Source organism: Podarcis melisellensis (assembly GCF_964234715.1).
Source record: "Podarcis melisellensis genome assembly, chromosome: Z".
Taxonomy (NCBI): Eukaryota; Metazoa; Chordata; class Lepidosauria; order Squamata; family Lacertidae; genus Podarcis; species Podarcis melisellensis.
Genome location: NC_138547.1, coordinates 18,927,501 through 18,948,545, shown reverse-complemented (window position 1 = coordinate 18,948,545; position 21,045 = coordinate 18,927,501). Strand labels below are relative to the sequence as shown.

The 21,045-nt window shown below is 46.0% G+C and overlaps 1 protein-coding gene across 1 annotated transcript in view; it reads right to left on the bottom strand.

Moving 5' to 3' along the window:
• Positions 1–10,739, bottom strand: part of LOC309362261 (gamma-aminobutyric acid receptor subunit gamma-4-like) — a 39,971-nt gene extending 29,232 nt beyond the window's left edge. The window contains 2 exon segments of the mRNA XM_081897874.1: positions 9,493–9,653; positions 9,656–10,739. Of these exon segments, the coding sequence (XP_081754000.1) occupies positions 9,493–9,653; positions 9,656–9,721 (227 nt within the window). The 5' untranslated portion in view covers positions 9,722–10,739.
• Positions 10,740–21,045: the final 10,306 nt, after the last annotated feature.

Sequence of the window (21,045 nt, the reverse complement as noted above, 5' to 3'; positions counted from 1 at the left end):
ACATGGGGCTCCCCTTTATATTCGTAGAGAGAGCACTCTGTGAGGTCACATCCTCTGCTTATCTTCACAGGGAAAGGTAACCAAAAGAAGAAGAATCCTTACTACTTATGTCCTGCTCGGAGCTCAGTCTTCTTCCCCATGTAACAAAAGAGAGAGGATGCTTGATTGTGCTCTCCTGAGCACAGACTCCATTTTGATCTCAACCATATATTTTGTAATGTACAAGTAGATTCTGCCTGTCTTGTTTTTTACTGCTGCTCACTGCTCAATCAAATCTGAAGCTTTATGTAAGTAAACAAAACAAAACAAAATATTCTTGCATTACAGACTTCTCTGAGTTTGTTTTGTTTAGAGGGATAAAAAGGGGAACATACAATCTGCTGAAGCATCCTGGATATTAATATTAAGGTAAAGCAACCCTTTGTCTCAGGAGTTTCCACATTTTATAATGCAAAGAAATGTCAATTTTAAACTCTGCTTACTAGACATTAAGCTCATACAAGTAAGAGGAGGGATAAATAAGAATATCCTATCCTACACTCCAAATCCATCCAACATCCCACAGGCTTACTTTTGTTCAGTCACCCATAATTAGTGGTTGCCACCAGTCTCTTCCCCCCTGGTAGGTACAGAGAACAGGGTCACCTCTCATTTGCAGGGGGTGTCAAGATGAAGGGCTCGGGGTAGGCTTGGGAGTCACGGGCAGGTGGCATGCCGAATGTCACCACCCCTCAGTGATAACACCCAAGGTGGACCAACCCCACTGCTCCCCTTCCTCTGCCCCTGTATGAGGGAAGGCATACAGTGGAGTTGGGGTTGGAAAGGGAGGATTAGCTTGGGGAAATGGAGGCAGAGAACAAGGTGACCTGATAGCTGATTGATAAAACTGTGGGGAGTGGAGGAGATTCTCTCAATGCAGTAATCACTTGAGGACCTCAGATGAAACTTGTTGCCAGTAAGAATGCCCAATAAGATGCCCGTAATGGGAAACCCACTAGCAGGACCCTGGCACAACAGTGACTTTCCCCTCCTGTAGCTTCTAGCAACTGGTAATCTGAAACATCCTTCGACTGTGGAGGCAGAGTAGAGCCATTGTGACAGAAAGTTTAGACTCCAGTTTTTGGGATAAGATTTGTTAGTTTTAAGGTGTTACAAGACTCTTCCTTGCTACTAGAGCAACAAATCTTGGCCTCTACCCTTGAAATGGCTGTCAGCAGAGAGCAGATGGAAGGAGAACATCTTCATAATTCACAGACACGGTCCATTGCTGAGATATTGGGATGGCCTGTCATACGGATGATTTTAAAACTCAGAGGTGAACAGCCTAACTTCAATTATTAGGGCAGCCACCAATCCCCCTATGTAGCAGAACAGCCTGCTGCTGAACACCAGTTGTGGCAGAATACTGGGCTACATGGACCTTGGCTGACTCAGAAAGGTTATGCTTATATTCCAGTGCAAGTCCCCCCCCCCAACTTTGGGGCCTGCTGGAACATAAGGAATTCTGAGAGGCTATCATTTTTGGGACCACTCACAAAATTGCTTTTTCAGGGCAAGGAAAAGGAGGAATATAAAAGCTGGATAGAATCCTCTTTAATTGGCCTGATTTTACATGGGGTTTCCCCAAGCCACCATCCCCATGTGACAGCTGATTCTGAAGTCATCTCTAGCCTACCATAGTTAGGTTGCTCCTTGGGATGTTTGCAAAGGGAGAGGACCATAGTTGATTGACATACTTTGCATGAAGAAGGTCACAGTTCCATGGATCTCACAGCCTGCAGCCTGTTTGGCTGGATAGACAAGAGTTGCCATATATCAAAAAGTAAAATTCCTAACATCTGCAAAATTGACAAACCCCAAAATTGTTGAGCATTTTTGGGAAACAAATCCAAATTGTTTAGCTCTTTTCCCCAACAGTAATTTTTAAGGTTCTGGAACTGTTTCCACTGCTTTTTCCATGTTGCCATACATCTGGGATTTCCCTGACATTTTGCTGCTTCGGCAAATCCCCCCCCCCGGCCCATTTTTACACCCCAAAACCAGGACATGTCAGGAATTTTCCTTATGCGTGGCAAGCCTAGGATGGACTGAAGGCAGCTCCATCTGTTCATGAGAGGGATCAATCACTGGCCCCCTGCCTGCATTCTGGCAAAAGAGGGATGTAGGAGAAGGGCATTATTTGTGACAAGGAGGCTTGTTAGCAAGGAAGTGATCAAGGTCTCAGTTTACCATCTTCACTCTTCTCTCAAAGTGCCCTCTAACAGCATGTAGTAATTTGCATGGATAAACTGGTTCCTCACTTAAAGCCTGCTGTGGATTTCCCATCACATTTTCAAAGAAGTCCTGTGAGACGATGGTTGATCTGCTGACAGCATTGTTGCCAACACAACAATATACACCTCAGCTCCAGTTTCAAATGATTTTCCAAGCAAGGACTGGGTCTTCCTCTCCTCCCGGGAGAATATCTGTCATGGTCATGCTATCTTCTAAATAGTGTATGCACTGAAATTTGGGAGAGGATTTCTTTAAACTAGTCAATTAATCACCTGACATATTTAACGAATTAATTATCTCAGACCATATCTGTATTGGATTTGAAATCCTTTCTTATACAGTATATATGAAATTGTTTTATATGTGTTTTCATTGCTAAATTGTTCAAGGTGTTTCAAAGGAAGTGATCTGTAAAAGAAATTAATTAATCATCTGATGTAAACTAAAGGCTTAGGATATCTCTCAGTCCAAGTTGAAAGCTCAGCTTTTGGTTTAGTTTCAAAATCAAAACTAGTTCAGGTGTTGTTGTTGTTTTAAGGTGAAGAAGGTAGGAGGAGGAGCATGGCAGCTGCGGGCTACAGGGGCTGGCAGTGGGTTCTGTGCAGGGTTGGTGGGGGTTAGGATCTGGCCCTTGGCAAATGCCTCCCCTTGACCTGAGGATTGTGGCTGCACAAACCTACTGAAAAGGAGCACTAATGGGTCTATTCAGGATTTAGAGACAACAGCCAAAGGAATAGCCACAGATATCCAGGATGGAGAATGAGCTGAGCCTCATCAGAGGGCTCTGTCCCAGAACCTGTTAGAACATCATCCAGAGGAGAGTTGTTCTTTACCTGTCTGTCCCCCATCACTGGATAACTGCATCTGGGACCGACCTTTCAAACTGCGGGCCCAGGCTTCTTATTCTGTGTTTATGGATCCAGCCCCAGGACTTTTCTCTTGAGGTCATCCTCACAGCAAATCCCCCCATCTTTCCCTCCCCCCCTTGGAAAAGCATCATGGCCTCAGGGTGCCCTGGACAGGGCTCAGCTTGCCTCCTTGCCTCTCGTGTTGTTGTCTGCTGCCTCTAGCCTTTCCACAACTGCCCTCAAAAGGACACTGTGACTGCTTAGGGTGATGCATGGCAGAGAAAAGACAGGTGAGAGGCTCTGCACTGCAATGGGACCAAAGACCCCTCTGGCTCATGAGCAGACTGTCTCTTTGTCAGTGAAGTTTTTCATTTTGAATTTTTATTTTTATTTTTGAATTTGGCATTTTTCTCAATTTTTCAATTTTGTGACCCCCCCATTTTTTTTAATATTTGAGATTGCTAGTGTGAATGTTATTGTTGAGGCAAACTTTAAGCTGTCCAAACTTACAGAGGACAACTATATCTGCTGGAGAAAATAATAATAATAATAATAATAATAATAATAATAATAATAATAATAATAATAATAATAATTTCCCCAGACACTCTAGGTGGCTCCCAACAGAATATTAAAAACATGATAAACCATCAAACATTAAAAACTTCCCTAAACAGAAACCAGATTTAAATGAAATGCATTTTGCCATGCATTGAGCTAGAATGGATCAGAGGAGGGAGCCAAGAAGCCGTAACAGCAAAGGGGAAATGGGATTAAGAGAGTGATATAGCAGCATCACTCCCCTTTGACAATATTTCAGCTTCTGAAATGATTCACACAGCGAAAGACGAAACTGCTGCTCAGATGCTTGATAATCAAGAGGCTGCATCTGCATATACAAGCAAGACCTAGGGGTTTTAGTAGACCACAAGCTAAACATGAGTCAACAATGTGATACAGCAGCAAAAACACACACCCTAATGCTCTTCTAGGCTGCATCAATAGAAGTATAGTGTCCAGATCAAGGGAAATAAGTAAGTACTGCTCTATTCTGCCCAGGTCAGACTACACCTAGAATACTGAATCCAGTTCTTGGTGCCACATTTAAGAAAGATATTGACAAGCTGGAACATGTACAGAGGAGGGCAACCAAGATGATCAAGGGTTTGAAAATCAAGCCTTATAAGAAACAGTTGAGGGAGTTTTTGAGGTTATTAATACTGCACATTTGGAAGCAGTTGGATGAATAAAAACTGACTCTTCTTTGAAATAAAAATTCTCCAGTGCAAAAATATGGTTCAGAATCTTTACTTACAGAACTTTAACTCCAAACCTAACACTAAAAAGTTACATTCAGTTAGATGCATGATTTCTTACACTGTTCCCATCATAAGGCATAATGTCTTAGATCAAAAATATCTTGCATGCTGAGCTAAAAATCAAAGCTCTGACTCTTCTCCATTCCCGCCTCCATTATCCTGAGGCTGTTTACTGGAAACAGAATCAACACACCCTTTCTCTTCAGTAGCTTGAAAAACAAAAGAGCACCCCCACCTAAGATGCCTGTCTACAGATTAGCATATGCATAGACCTGTAGCACAATCCTTTTTCATGAGATTTAAACATCTTGTGACTGGGCCACAAAGATACAGCCCCACTTAATGATTAACTAGTTAGGCTCCCTTCAGCTTCAATGGAAATTTCCAGTCATGTTTCACAGTATAATGCAGGCAGATTATATATTTATTTTCCATTCCAATACAGTGGTACCTCGGGTTAAGTACTTAATTCGTTCCGGAGGTCCATCCTTAACCTGAAACTGTTCTTAACTTGAAGCACCACTTTAGCTAATGGGGCCTCCAGGTGCCGCTGCGCTGCCGGAGCATGATTTCTGTTCTTATCCTGAAGCAAAGTTCTTAACCCGAGGTACTATTTCTGGGTTAGCGGAGTCTGTAACCTGAAGCGTCTGTAATCCGAGGTACCACTGTATATATTAAACAGTTAACAGGAGTTTAGCTTAGAAAATAAAAGACTGATATGAGATATGATCGCCATCTTCAAAAATCCAAAGGGCTAATACATGGAATATAGAACAAGCTTGTTTTCCCTTGCTCTGGAGGGTACAACCCAAACCAATGACCAAGTTACAAGAAAGGAGATTCTGACTAAACACCAGGAAGAGATTTCTAACAGTAAGAGCTGTTAAGATAGTGTGACAAACTCCCTTGGAAGGTGGCACACTCTTCTTCCTTGAAGGTTTCTACACAGAGATTGGATGGCCATTTGTCCTGGATGCTTTAGTTGAGATTTCTGCATTGCAGGGGGTTGGGCTAGATCAGTGTTTCCCAACCCTGGGTCTCCAGCTGCTTTTGGACTACAGTTCCCATCATTCCTGACCACTGGTCTTGCTAGCTAGGGATGATGGGAGTTGTAGTGCAAAAACAGCTGGAGACCCAAGGTTGGGAAACACTGCTAGATAATGCTCTGGATCTGTTCCACCTCTACAATTCTATCATTCTATAGGTTCAGGTATACTAAGTGGCAATTGAAGTGAAAGAGAACCCTTGCAGTGAGTCCTGTATGTTGCAGAACTGAACTGAAACACGATGAATGTGTCCACTTTGGGCAGAAAAGGTTTCAGTGTATTGTTTCAGAAAACCCTCAACCCTAGTCACAGATAATGGCAAAGAGTATTGTTCAAATGACGTGGCAAGCCTTCTGGAAGAGGGGTGTTCCCTACACCCCACAACAGAGTGCAGCTGCAGAGAGAATGATCTAGTGCGGAAGTGGCAAGATGCATGCAAATCTTCCCAAACGTATGTGGGGAGACGGAGTAGCCACTGTGGAATGCCTCCAAAACAGACTACCAACTAAGGGAACTATATACACACCTTTTGAACTTTCACACCCAACTTGTTACACATATATGTTTTTGGCAGCATTGTCCATAGCTACATATTCAAAGAGAATAGGCACAAGCTGGACTCCAGAACAGAAAAAAAATGAATTCTACTTAGTTACTCTTCTGGAGGAGAATGCTACAGAATTATGGGCTTAAAGAAAGGAAATGTCAGCTCAAGACATGTAGTTTATTTTGATGAGCACAGCAAAGCTGACAAAAGAGGAACTGTTGTAAATTTCTCTGAGCAACCATAGGAAGAAACACAAGACGTCATGTACTTCCCACAACTAATATAACAGCCCAGATCTGCAGTCTACTGTAACAGCACCCTTGTACAGGGGATGAACAGGAAGAAGGCACAGAGGACTAGACTACCAGCAGTAGCAGCAGAAGTGATGAGGACCAGTCTGATGGGGAGATGCCTGAATTTGAAGAAAGTGATGAGGAAACTGAGGCAATTCCAGAACCAGAGGTCAGGCACTCAGCCAGATCAAACAGAGGTGTTCCACCACTAACACTGTCCTATACTGTGAGGTTGGTGCAACCCCTAGAACCTTTCACCAGGGAAGAGCTAGAAGGGATGCTAGACACTGAAGCTTGCCTCTGGATGAATCCTGCACAGGAAAAAAATAGATGAACTGCACCAGAACAAAATCTGGTATCTCACCAAGCTTCCTCAGAAGAAGGGGATTGGAAGTAAGTGGATGATCAAGTTAAGCAGGGTACAGATAATTCAGGGCTATAAAGTGAGGTTGGTAACCTGTGGCTCCTCTCAGAAATATGAAGAAGACTATGATGGAACATTTGATCCTGTTGTAAGATACACTACCATTAGAATTATTTTAAGCATAGCAGCTTCTAAGCAAATGGAAGTGAGACACATAGACATTACAGCAGCATTTTTGCACAGCAAAATCTCTGATGACAAGATTTACATGAAGTAACCCAAAGTTTTTATCTAACTAAATTAAGTACATTTAGTGTACTTAAACTTCAGAAGTGACTCTATGGCCTCAAGCAAGCTACTAGGCAGGGGTCAGCAAACTTTTTTCAGCAGGGGGCCGGTCTACTATCCCTCAGACCTTGTGGGGGGCAAGACTATTTTTTGGGGGGACAAAAAAACGAACAAATTCCTATGCCCCACAAATACCCCAGAGATGCATTTTAAACAAAAGCACACATTCTACTCTTGTAAAAACACCAGGCAGGCCCCACAAATAACACAGAGATGTATTTTAAATAAAAGCACACATTCTACTCATGTAAAAACACGCTGATTCCCAGACTATCCACGGGCTGGATTTAGAAGGTGTTAGGGCTGGATCCGGCCGCATCCTTAGTTTCCCAACCCATGTGCTAGAACATGGAATAAAAAGTTACATAGAATGCTCATACAACTAGAGTACAAACAAGGCTACACAGAAAAGTATTTGTACACTAAATGCAAAAATGGACTATTTTTGACATTATGGACATTATGTTTTGGCATTTGCTGATGATTTTTTTATTGCAACTGAAAATGACCAGGACCACACAAAAGTTGTAAAGCACCTAAGCAAGGATGTGGAGGTTAAAGAATTAGGAAAAGCTCACTACTATTTAGGTTTTCAAATAGAGAAGAAGATTAATAATTTCTTCTAAGTCAAAAGCAGAATGTCACTGAACTGCTTGACAATCTGGAGATGCAAGAAGCACACCCAGTTGCAACACCTATGAACACTGGCTTTTTAAAGAGCCAAGAACACTCAAGACTATTGCCTGACAACAATCAGTACAGGTCAGCAAAAGGAAAACTTTTGTACCTGACCACCACCACTAGGCCAGATATTGGCAACACAGTTGAAATTCTGAGCAAAAAAGTAGGATCACCCACTGAACTGTAAACTTAAGTTGCCAGCTGACAGCTACCCTGAACTCATAGGTTAAATGGACATTGACTAGGCTGGGGACTCTAAAGAATTTAAATCCACAGGTGTTTATTTTTCCTCATGTTTGCAAAGGCTCCCATTTCTTCGGGCAATTATAAACAGAATGGTGTACATTTATCTTCCACAGTCTGAACATGCAGCTGCCTGCTACAGAGGTGTGCAGAGAGTTAGCCTGGCTCGATGAACTGACCAAAGACTTTGGGTTAGTGCAGGAGAGGACCTTTTGACTGATAGAGGACAACCAGAGTTGTCTGAAGCTGTCATGGAGTGAGAATTTTCACTCAAGAACCAAGCATATTGGGGGAATTTATCACCTTGCGCGTGAGGCAATTCAAGATGTACTTGTAGAACTGGCTTATTGCCAGACAAAATAAATAACTGCTGATCTTCTCACCAAACCTCTACTGAGAGACAGTTTCCAGAATCTTCGAGTCAAGATGGGACTCAGGGTGGTTAATAAAATGTGCATGAAATTGTTATATATGCCTAAGAAGGGGGTTGTGGAGAAATGATGCTCCAGTCACAAAATGTAAAATTCCATGTTTGCTGGATGAACAAAGGCTGAAGACACAATGCATCCCCTGTAAATTCCTAGAGGGCACTCCATGAGGTCACACCCTCTGCTTGGAGGGGCAGGAAAGGTAACAGTAAGAATATAATTCTTATTACCTCCTTCCTGCTCAGAGAACACCCTCTCTCTCACCATGCAGCTGTAGGATAGGATGCAGGGTCTGTGTTGCCCTGATCTAAATAATGTATTTTGTAATCTAGAAATGTACTTTGCCTGACTTATTTCACTGCTATTTTCTACTTGATTCGAGTCTGCAACTATGTAAGAAAACAATATTTCTATGTCCTTACCTTACCGACTCCTGTGTTGTTATTTTATTTAGAGGAATAAATAAAGGAGAAGATCCAGTCTGCCCAAGGCATCCTGGATAACTATAACTAAGCTGCACAGCTTAGTTCCTAGTTTCCTTGTCAAGGCTGTGAAGGATGGTATATTTTTAACTCTGATAACTACATGTGAATCTCACTCAAGTGAATAAAAAGAAAGATAGTTAATAAAAAAATATATCCTATCCCACCTTCCAAATCTATCCCAGCAGCTGCCTCTCTCCCCCTCTTGGTTCTGAACCATCCTAACTTGAGTCTTAAAAAAGGTCAGAGAAGCCTCCCAGCCAGGGGACCTGATGCTGCTCCACTAAGCGCTTGCAAAGAGCCTGGAATCCCCCCACACACACACATACACCCCCATTTTACAGGCGCGAAGGGTGAGGCCAAGCAGGCAGTTCCCATTCCACCTTTCTCCGCGGGACACGACTCGGAGTGCCTGCGCTCAGACTAAAAGGTCCCCAGAGATCTCCTGCGCTCCTCAGTCACCATGCAGGGAACAAGTGTGGCATTCTCAAACAAGTTGTTGGGGCTGGGGTATGCCAGAGCGCGGCGGCGGCGGCGGCGACGTGTCCGTGGCCGACTTGTCGTAGGTCCCAGAGAGAGTATGGGGCATGCTGGAGCCGTAGGCAGGGCGCTTGCTCACCTCGTTTGGGAGGCTGGACCGAGGACCAGGCACATCAGGAGAACTTTCCCAGCGCTCATCCTCAGGAGGGCGCTGCCCGAGCCCCGCCGCAGGCGCCCGGAGGTACTCCTCCACCTTCGAGGAGGCAGGCAGGCAGGCAGGCAGGCAGGCAGGCAGGCAGGCAGCCGGACCACCGGACGAGAAAGGCGTCGGCAGGAAACCCGTCCTCCTGGTCCGGACAGTAGCGCATCCGCCGTGGGGACGGCCTCTGCGGGGACGGGACGCGGGACTACACGGTCTGGGCTCCGGAAGCGCAAACACTTGTGGCTGCCGCCGCCGCTACCAGCGAGCAAGTAAGAAGGAATCGGTGGAGAAGTGGCGGCGGCGGCAGCGAAGGGACCGGCATTCCCTCAGGAGGGTGCCTCGACGTGCTGGCAGCAACGAGCACAGCCGAGCGCAATCCGATCCGAACCCCAAGCCTGGAGGGCGCGTGAGTGGGGGAGTCGCGCCAACCCTCCGCCGAAGCGCGACTAGGCGCTGCCGCCCGTCGGGCGAGATCGACACGTCCACAGCCTCTCAGCCCAGCCCTCTCCTCGCTCTCTTGCTTGGGCTACCGACTCCTGGCTCCCCCTTATCCTTCGGGAGAGAAGGGTAAAAGTTTAGCATCGCGCCGCCTAGCCGCCCTCCGCTGTTTTGGCCCAGCAAGCGAAGTGTGTGCGTGAGACGCAACCGGGCCGGGCTGGCGGGCGTGCAGGAGAGCGGCTCCCATCCTACTGGGTCCTAACGCCCCATCTGCTGGTCTTGGGTGGAGGAAGGAGCCGGCGACATTGGCAAAGAGCAGCGTCCCCAGGCCCCCAAAGGCAGTGTCCCTCGATATGCCAGAGGGCTACTCCCGGGGGAAGGAGGGTCTGGACGAGCCCAAGGAAGTTAGAAGGGGCTGCGCGGGAAATGCTGGAAGGTCTTCACCCGCTGTTAGAAGGAGAGCAAGGAGGGAGCCAGTATAACTTCTCTAGAGAGGGAATTCCAAATTTGCTTGTGAGCAGCTACCACTGAGAAGGCCTCTCCCATTCAGTGGACCTGTCAAGTCATGAGGCTCTCACAAATTTCTAACTACTTTGGGGGATATAATACACACAAGTGGCTACCAGCCATGATGGTTATGCTCTGTTTCCACAGTCAGAGGGAATAATGCTTTCTTCTACTAGTTGTTGGGAACTGCAGGGTAAGAGCAGAGCACTCTTGGGATTGGGTTCTGCTTGTGGGCTTTTTCTGAGAGGAGATAGGATAGCCATTTTCAAATATATATAAAGCGCTGTCAAATGGAAGATGGTCCAAGCTTGTTTTCTCAACCAGCTACAAATCCACATAACAGTTACCTCGTCCAGCCAACATTTTACCAAATTTTCTGCAAGAATATCAAGATACACTACATCCACAGAATTCCCCTGATCTACCAAGCTTTTAACTCTATCAAAAAGAAAGAGATTTGTCTGGCGTGACTTGCTTTTGAGCAACTCATGCTGGGTCTTAGTAATCACAGCATCCTTTTGTATGTGCTCACAGATTGATTGTTTAATTACCTGTTTAATTAGGACCTTTCCTGTTATCACTGTAAAGCTCACTGGACAGTAGTTACCTGGGTCTTCTCCCCTCCCCCTTTGAAGATGGAGACAACATTTACCTGCCTCCAGTTTGCAGGGACTTCACCTGTTCTCCAAGAATTCTCAAGGATTATAGACAAAAGCTCCAAGATTACATCCACAAGCTCCTTGGCTTCAGCTCATCAGGCCCTGGAGATTTGAATTCATTTAAAGTACCGTAACTAGGTGTTCCTTTACCACCTCTTTTCCTATCTTCGGCTGCAGCTACTTCCTGGCATTGTTTATTCTGTTATCACTAGGTTTGGCACTGCTTTCCTTTTGGATGTAGACAGAGGCAAAGTAGGTGTTCAGCAGTTCTGCCTTCTCTATGCCACCCAATAGCATTTTTCCACCTTCTCCACACAGAGCATGTATTACTTGCTTGTTCTTCCTCTTGCTTCAAACATAGCTGAAGAAACCTTTTTTATTCTTTTTAACCTGTCTCGCAAGCCTGAGCTCATTCTGAGCTTTGGCCTGAGTGACATTCACCCTGCAGCTGTTGGCTATTCATGCATACTCTCCCTTTGTGATTTCCTCTTTCTTCAATTTATTATACATGCCCTTCTTAAATCTTAGCTCATCTCTAAGCTCCTTATGCAGCCCCACCATTTTCTTTAGATGCCTCCCACTTCTCTTTCTTGTTAGAATTGTCTGCATTTGTGCCTTCAATATTTCACCTCTAAGAAATTCCCATCCATCTTGGACACCCTTCTCTTTTGATTATTTCTGACATGGGATTTCACCTGGTAGTTCCTTCAGCTTTTGGAAATCAGCCTTCTTAAAGCCCAGAGTGCATGCCTGACTACACTCCACTTTCTTTCACCTCTATATAGTGAAACTCAGGAGAAAACAATTACTTCCTCCCAAGTTCTTTTAGTACTTCCATTTTGGTGATCAGTTCTTCTCTTTTGGTAAGGACCAGGTCCAAGACAGATGATCCCTTTGTTGCTTCTTCCACCTTCTGGGAAATGAAATTGTCAGTGAGGCTATGGAGCAATTTGTTGGACCTTACATTCATGGCAGAGTTTGAGTCCCAACAAATGTCTAGTCTCCCATTGCAACTATATCTCTCCTTTTTGAACCTTTGGTAATCAGCTCTAGGAAGGCGTTATCCAAGTCTGGCTTGGCGATCTATGGCAAACACCCACTGTAAGGTCACTGTTGTTTCCTTCTCCTACAATTTTTACCCATATACTCTCAATATGCCTTCTGGGTCATGGGTCACTTTACAAGCAGAATGCTACTACTCCTCCCTTCGTGTTTAGTCTATTCCCTCTAATACACCTGTATTTCTACATTCTAGTCCTTAGTTTCATCCCACCAGGTTTCAGTAATGCCTACTAGGTCATATTTGCCACCCTGCATTTAAAGCTCTGATTTGTCCTCCTTGTTTCCCATACTCTGCATTTGTGTAGTGCCAATGATACCATAAGTCATTCTCTCCACCTGCTTCCTTCTTGTAGTTCCTTGCCCTTTAGCAGGTTTCTGGAGTACCACCTCAGTTTCCTGTGCATCAATGAAGCTATTATCCCCAGGACCAGGTGTTCCTCTGTCATCTGTAGTGTTGCTTCCCTTGCCCTCGGGATTTAGTTTAAAGCTCTCCTGATCAGGTTCACAAGACTCTAAGCAAGCACGTTCATGCCAACTGCTGTGAGGTACAACTCATCCTTTTTACAAGAAGGTCTTCCTCAAAGAAGCAGAGTCTTGTGCTTTCCAACAATGGATCATGGAGGCAGAGAAGAGCCACTACATAGATTTTCCCAATACTGTTTTAAATCTATCAGATTTGGTGTCCATCACTGCCTCTCATGGGAGAGAATTCCATAGCTTATGTGATGCATGGTAGTACTTCCTTTCATCCATACCCAGTCTTCCAAAATTCACCTGCATTGGATCCCCATGAGTTCTAGTGTTATGAGAGAGGGAGGAAAACTCAGGCCTTTTCCTCAAGAGGTAGACTGGGGCTACAGCAGAGATAAGAAGTTCGAGAAGGCAGCTCATGGTGGCCTGGCAATTGCCTCATGTGGACAGTTGTTGCGCTGCTGAGTTCTGCAGTACAAGTGGCAGTTGACAGTCATGCTGCTCAGATTCACACTGATAGTTCCAGTCCTTGGTGCAGGAAGGCTGAATCTCCCACCCCTTCCTGGCCAAGTGGTTTGTTGTTAAGGAGTGTCTTTTCTGTGTTTAGGCCACAGTCTTCTATTTGAGGAGCTCAAGGTTCTAAGCCCCAAACAAAATGAACTTTTTCATCCATTGCCCCCTGCTCTCTGTGCCCTCCCTCAAACTTGCCCTCAGTGCTTGTCCTCAATGGGCTCATTCTTATTGGGCAATGATGAGGCAAAATTAGGGTTCTGCATTGTTTGTCTCTTAGCAAAGGTAACCCCAGAGGAGGCAGGTGTATTTGGGCACCAGTCACCACCTGGTATTAGCCAGCCCTTACCTGCCTGCTTTCTTACTTCCAACCAGTGCAGAAGATGATCTGCTTGTCAGTTTCCTTCTCCTTAAGCTCACTGTTGCCCTTTGTAGAATCTGGCAGGGAAGAGGAGGAGAAGGAGGAGGAGGAGGGTGGAAAACTAGGATTAATTGGCTTTGCTGGTCACTGAATTTGGCTTCATTTGGGTGCCAGCCTACAGCCCTGTTCTGTTGTATGATAATTGGAAGGCATGTTGTGGCACTGCTGCCCCTACTCACTGAAGGGTAACCTGGCCTGTGGGCCTTTGAGAAGCCCAGCCGTACTGAGGTGATGATGACTCTGGGTGGAGCAATATGCTCAATGATGTAAGCATCTCTCCTGTCCTATGGTCCCTCTTCAAGGGCAGTTGTCCCACACCAGACAAGCCAGCTGGGAAGAACCAGCACAGAGCAGATGCTCTGTCCTGTCTTGCACATCATTGATCAGCCCTCCAGCTGGTCTCTGCTTCCAGCATCATTAGAGCCAGTGATGCTGCATGGATGAAGCAGGAAGGATTCATTTGGCTTCCAGGAGCCTGGTTGTGCTCCATGGGCTGACAGAGGGAACAGAAAGTGTTTTAGAAGTGCAGGTTGAGCTGTTGTGACAAGATAGAAATTCAGAAGAGATGGAAAGGGGAGGGAAGAAGTAGCTTCCCTCCTACTCTCTCTCCCCTCCCCAATATATCTGAGCACCTCTGTTCTTCAAGACGGCCAACTCCCAGTGTAGAAAACCATTTCCCAGTAGAGCAGGCAAAGTGGAAAAGAGATAAGGAAACAGATGGCATAATGTGAGATTAAACAAAAGCATACATGGAGCTCCGCCTAGAAACTCCTTCCCTTCACTGTTGTCAACAAATGTATCCTCTGGTGACTTTGAAATTTCCTGTGGTGTGGCTGAAAAATTGGTGTCTGAGTGCTTCTTCCCAGCATATCTAGGTGTTATTAGTAGGGCCCACACCCTATTATTTGTGGTGCAGATTTGCTAATTTCTCTCTCTCTCTCTCTCTCTCTCTCTCTCTCTCTCTCTCTCTCTCTCTCTGTGTGTGTGTGTGTGTGTGTGTGTGTGTGTCTGTCCCCTTCCTTCTCTGCTAAATTTCAGTTTGGTTTTGAAACATAGGAATGCTAGTGCTGCAAACTGTGGTTTACACCAAAATCCCACATACCCTAATGCTCAGAATGCAAATAGTGATGCACCTCCTTGCACAAATGATCACACATACGCAATTCACAGTCTTTTTGACACACACACAACTGCAAATTGCTGTGTCACTTGGCTGTCTTCTCTCCCAATGTTTGCTAATCTTGTTTGTCACCCCTAAACCCAGGATAAATCTGTTGGTGGCAAAGAAAAACTAAACATATAACACAGAACTCTCTGGATGGCAAAATACAAATTAGGAGCAAGTACTCTTTGGTCAGAGCTCCTGCAGATATGTAAAATCACAAAATATCCAGCAAGGAAAAGTGTGAAAATATATGTCGTTAGACCTTTAAAATATGCCCTTGTGAGTTCCTACCAAAGTTTCCCTCTTCCCCTAGCATAGTACAAGGACCACATGCATGGTAAGTTAAAAACAAACTCTCCAGAAACATTACACAGGCAGTAAAGCTTGGCTTAGTTAATTCCTAAATTATTGGCATAGGAACCAAACAGCGGCTTGTCAGAGCCATGCAGTCTGAGCTGCAGCAACCAGCTCAAAACCACATCACATGTTGAGCTTCTCTTGTAGACTGAAGGGGAACAATAGGCTTGAATACCTTCCTCCCAAGGTGAGGGGAAGTGACCTAGCTAAATCTGGCAGAACAGTTTTCTCTATAGTGTTAACCCCTTCATGCACTAATTAGACTTAGGCATGTTAGTTATATGAGGGTTGATATCCCACAGCCTGAGATGCTTAGAAGAGATGAAGGGGAGATGCACCACAAAGAGGAAAACCCTTCCAAGGAGAGAAAGGAAGGAGGCCTCAGGAAGCCCCAGTGACATGAAAAGCAGAAACAAGGAGAATGAAAGGGAAGCAAAGGAGAACCTTGCAGAGAACCCTCTCAGGAGCAGGCAAACAGGGTCCCCCTCAGAACAGGCAAACGGGGCAACTGTGGTTCACTACTTTACATTTAATAGGACGCCAAGCTATAAATAATGCATTATTATGTAATGATAATTATTTCACTTGAAACACACTTCTGTGTCAAAAGCATCATCGTCTCAACTCCAGTTCTCACCCTAGTGTCATGTGAGTTGACTCTACTCTGAATCTCTTCTGCTACTAGGTCCACTAGTGCCTGGAAAGGGTTGGTCAGGGCAGGAGGCTCTCAGTGTGGAGCTCTATGTGGAGTGTGGAGTGTGGAGGAAAAGGCCCTACCTTGTTGAGGTATCAGTCTGGCCAGTGCTCAGCCCTGATGCTGAGGCACCACCTTTCATTAACCCTGACAAACAGCCCTTCCTCTAAGTTCAGTCTAAGTTCTGGACAACATTCCCTGGAGCCCCTAGTCCAGCTTGGCAACCTTGTAAGTGGGTTGCTCTTTGATAGCGCAGAGAAGTTAAAAACATAAGAAGAGCCATGCAGCTGGATTAGTACAAAGGGGGCCCATTTTGTTGAGCATCTTCTTACACTGGTCAACCAGAAACCCCAAAGAGAAGCCTGTAAGCAGGACATGAGTGTACCTGCTGTGGGAGACTGCAGTCAAATTCAACAAATGTGTATTCTTGTTGATGAGTAAGTCTAAAGGTAAAGGGACCCCTGACCATTAGGTCCAGTCATGACCAACTCTGGGGTTGCGGCGCTCATCTCGCTTTATTGGCTGAGGGAGCCGGCATACAGCTTCCGGGTCATGTGGCCAGCATGACTAAGCCGCTTCTGGCGAACCAGAGCAGCGCACGGAAACGCCGTTTACCTTCCCGCCAGAGCGGTACCTATTTATCTACTTGCACTTTGACGTGCTTTCGAACTGCTAGGTTGGCAAGAGCAGGGACCGAGCAACGGGAGCTCACCCCGTCACGGGGATTCGAACCACTGACCTTCTGATCAGTACGTCCTAGGCTCTGTGGTTTAACCCGCATCCCTGAGTAAGTCTAGGTGCTGTAAATTTCTAGGTAGGCAGACACAGACCATAGGAATGTAATTGGTGGAAAGAGAGCTCTGTGTGGTGTCATTCCCCCTGTTTCCAGTGGCAGGAAGAAACAAGAGATATAAACTCTTCTCCTTTCTGTCGTTCTCTCTCTCTCTCACTCACTCACTCACTCTCTCTCACTCTCTCTCTCTTCTTCAAGCTGCAACAAATGCACACATGGCTATGCTTGATCTAGCTCAGGCAGAATCCTGATAGTGGTTATGCTATAAATATAAGTATTTTACCTGCATAGTTTTACTGCTACCTTTGCTGTGAACCAATGCAAGACTGTTAAGTAAGTAAACAATATTTTTAAAGCTTACTTTACAAGTCGTTGCCTGATTCTTTGTTATGTGGGGAAACCAAGGCGAAGCCAGCTTAATTCCTAAGCTGCAATTGCTCAAAACAGAAGGCTTTGCAAGCTAATTTTCCAAAGCTTCTATTTTTGCTGCCACGGATGGGATTTTAAAACACTGTATAAACCCTCAAACATGGGAGACTGGAGGAATAAATTGTAAATAATATATCCTCTCCTACCTACTAAAGCCCAACTCACAGCTCCTACACCTGAAGGTTAGTCTAAAAAGGCTCCTGCTCTTGCTCACTGAAGGGAATTACTCTTCCTGCCTTCCTGGAACAGTTAGTATAGAACTTTGGCATTGCAGAACATGACTCATGGGGAGACTGTTCCACAGCAATTCCCCTCAGCATTAGCTGCAGGATGGCATCCTCTGCAATATTGCTTGGCATGGGGAAGAAATTGCTGCCACCTCCACCACAATTCTTCTCTTTCCCCATGCAGTAGAAGGGCTGTCCTGAGTCCAAAGCAAGCAGTGCTGAGCCTGCCTGTGCAGCAGGGAAGGAGCTGGGTTTTATCATGTGGCTTCTGCTCTAGTGATATTGCCCCAAGCTTTCTGGACTCACAATTCCTTTAACAAATGCAGCCCTGGCCAGGTGGCGCCCATGCCCCTTCTCCTTCCTCCCACTTCTTTCATAGCAGTGACAGCCTCAAGAAGGGAACCACTGGGAAGATTAACAATATCTGACAAGTGGAAGACTTTGCAGCACAGCTGAGTGGGCCTGCCTTCTGTGTTTGCAAATGGACTCTGATTCCTGACCTGCCTAGTGGTGATAGCTGCCACTTGAGCCTGCCTGCTTCCCCCAGACACATGGATCCCGGCCTGCCCAGAGACTTGTAGAGGCAGGCATCATGTCAAGAACCCTCTGATTCTTCCACAACCTGACACACACTTTGTGGACTTTCTAAGGAAATGGGCTGGAAACTGACAGCCCCTGCCCCCCACAATTCTTTGCAATTGACAGCAGGCTGGAATACAGGAAGGTGGAGTCCTAAGGCACTTTTTACACAGACATGACGGCTGTGGCAATGACGCTCTATTAGTTATGCAAAGCGAAATGGCAGCCAGCCCTTTGGACCTTGTTGTAACCTGCTGGGCGAATGATGCTCCAAACTCCCAGAATTGCAGCATGGAGGGCGCCAGTCAGTTGGAACCTGGGTAGCACAATTGCCAAAGAGAGATGAGAAAAGAAGCAGCATCTTTCGTTTTAACAAAAAGTTTATTTGTTGAAATTTTCAGCAATGGACAAGAAGGGGAGGGGGGAGAACAAATATCTAAAAAATGCATCCTTAGAGGTGTTGAGTCTGGTGCCAGCTGGCAGAAGTAGCCTAAAGTGTGTGTGTGTTAATGCACCTTTGCAAACCTGATTAATGACATATCTGTATGTGGGCTGGAGCAAAAACCAGCGAGGCTGCCCCAGATCCAGCAATCGAGCTTCCACTTGCTGGTTCTTTTGCTGGGTTGGGAGCTGTGCAAGCAAATAACCCCCACTTCAGACACAGTGCAGCACATCCACAGTGCAGCACATATCTCTGCCTCAAGTCACTGGCCTTCTTCTCAAGGCAGCCACAGCAGTTCCCCCTGCCTTTTCCTCCAACACTAAAACTCATGGGCATCCAGTGAAGCTAAATGTTGGAAGATTCAGGACAGATCAAATACATCACTTCTTCATGCAGTGCAGAGTGAAAGTATAAAAGGTAAAGGTAAAGGTACCCCTGCCCGTATGGGCCAGTCTTGACAGACTCTGGGGTTGTGCACCCATTTCGCTTAAGAGGCCAGGGGCCAGCGCTGTCCGCAGACACTTTCGGGTCACGTGGCCAGCGTGACAAAGCTGCATCTGGTGAGCCAGCGCAGCCCACGGAAACGCCGTTTACCTTCCCGCCAGTAAGCGGTCCCTATTTATCTACTTGCACCTGGGGGTGCTTTCGAACTGCTAGGTTGGCAGTCGCTGGGACCGAGCAATGGGAGCGCACCCCGCCGCGGGGATTTGAACCACTGACCTTTCGATCGGCAAGCCCTAGGTGCTGAGGCTTTAACCCACAGCGCCACCCGCGTCCCCTGAGTGAAAGTATAGAACTCACTCATTTAGAAGGCAGTGATGCCACCAACTTGGCTTTAAAATAAATTACACAAATACATGGAGGAGGAGAGGGCTATCAGTGGCTACTAGCCTTGATGGCTATGCTCTGCTTCCACTGTCAGAAGCAGTATACCTTTGAATACCAGTTTGCTTTCACACTCATGTCCTTAACAGGCTTCCTTGGAGGGCATCTGGTTTGCCACTGTGAGAACAGGATGCTAGATTCCCTTCGTCTTGTTCCAGCAGGTTCTGCTTATGTTCTCATAGTCAGCTGCTCTTAATAGCACTTGACATGCAACTGCCTTTGAACAGAAAGCAACAGGCACGTGTGTTATCCTACAAATAAAATTAAATAAATCTGCATTACAGCAATACCTTTATGTGACCAACCAACCTGTCACAAGACTGTGTGCCAGCTTTCAAGTGCTCAAGACTCCCTTGGTCCATATTAGATTCAGACAGAGACAGCTTAATCAACAGGCATAGAGCTCAATGCAACTGTTGTGCTTCCGCAAGCTGAATCAGCACCTGCCAAATCACCCCCGCAAACTCACTTTTGCTTTCTTTGCCATGTCTTTTTCTGACATTTTGGTTGCCTGCATAATGGTGTCACTCTAATGTGAATCTCTGGGCAGTGGCCCATAAATCTCTAAAGCCCTCCTTCCTCAATCCATCTGACCTCATGAAAGGCTCCCACAGATTTGGGAAGGGGGAGCGCATAAACCCATGTGCAGTAAGTTGTTCTTCTGCCATCTTCACAGGAGATACCCACCAGTGTCCCTCTCTCCTGCAGCTGTCAAGAGGCTGATGCTGCCACCTTCAGCTCACCAGTCATCTGCTTCAGCTCTGGAATTCATCCATTACTCACTCAGACATGCAACCAGCAGATTTCTGGCACCCTGTTTTGCCTGCAGCACATCCTTTCCCAGCCCTAGGGTGGGCGAGTTCTGTGTCGTGCTTCCCCAAGCTGAAGCAGCACCAGCCAAATCATTTTGCAGAAAAGGAGGCTGGTGTGGTCCTCCTGCCAGGAGCTGCCATCTCCTCCTCCTTGGCAGGCAAGGTCCCCTACCTGTCCAACATTTCTACTTGAAACCAGAAGATGAATGGGTCATACGAACATAGGAAGCTGCCTTATACTGAGTCAGACCATTGCTCTATCTAGCTCAGTATTGTCTACATTGACTGGCAGAAGCTGTTGAGGATTTCTGGAAGGGGGATCTTGTCAAGCCCTACCTAGAGATGCCAGGGATTGGACCCGGGACCTTTTGCTTGCAAGACAGATCCTCTGCCTCTAAGCTATGGCCCTTCCCCATTGTCTTCCCCACTGCACTTCTCCCGCAGAAGAGAATGGTAATGATGATTAATAGTAATAATTTATAGTAATAGTAATAATAGTGGATGTGCCTGCTTCCAGGCCCTGGGGAAAAAAGAGAAACTGGGGCGTCTCTAATGAAGCCCTTGAGGGACAAGGAGTGTCGTGGGAAGCTCTGGGCTGGAGGGACTGTGAGGCCGACAAAAGGAACAGGGCTTTCAGGAGGAGGGAAGTGACTGGAATAGCAAGTGAGGGACGGGCGTCTTTGAAGGGGACTCTAGTGCTGCCTCCGCGACTGTGTGTCTTTGCTCTGACCTACTTAACGGTGTCATAATCTGATGCAGAAACTTCCTCTAGATGCTAAATATAAGTGGCATTTCCATTGGCTTTCCAACGTTGTTACTCACTTCTAATCCATACCCCCACCCACAAACACACACACCCTCCTACTATGGAACTGCCAACCTGTGGGAAGCAGGGAGAGCCCCCCCCCTTACTCCCCATGGAAAAAACAAGGAATTGGATGCAAGCAGAATGGGGAAGAGGGCAGAGAACTGCTTTTACTAAAAACAACATGCGCTAAAGAAAGCTCTTTTGGAGGTGCTCCTGCTCCTTGGTGGTGTC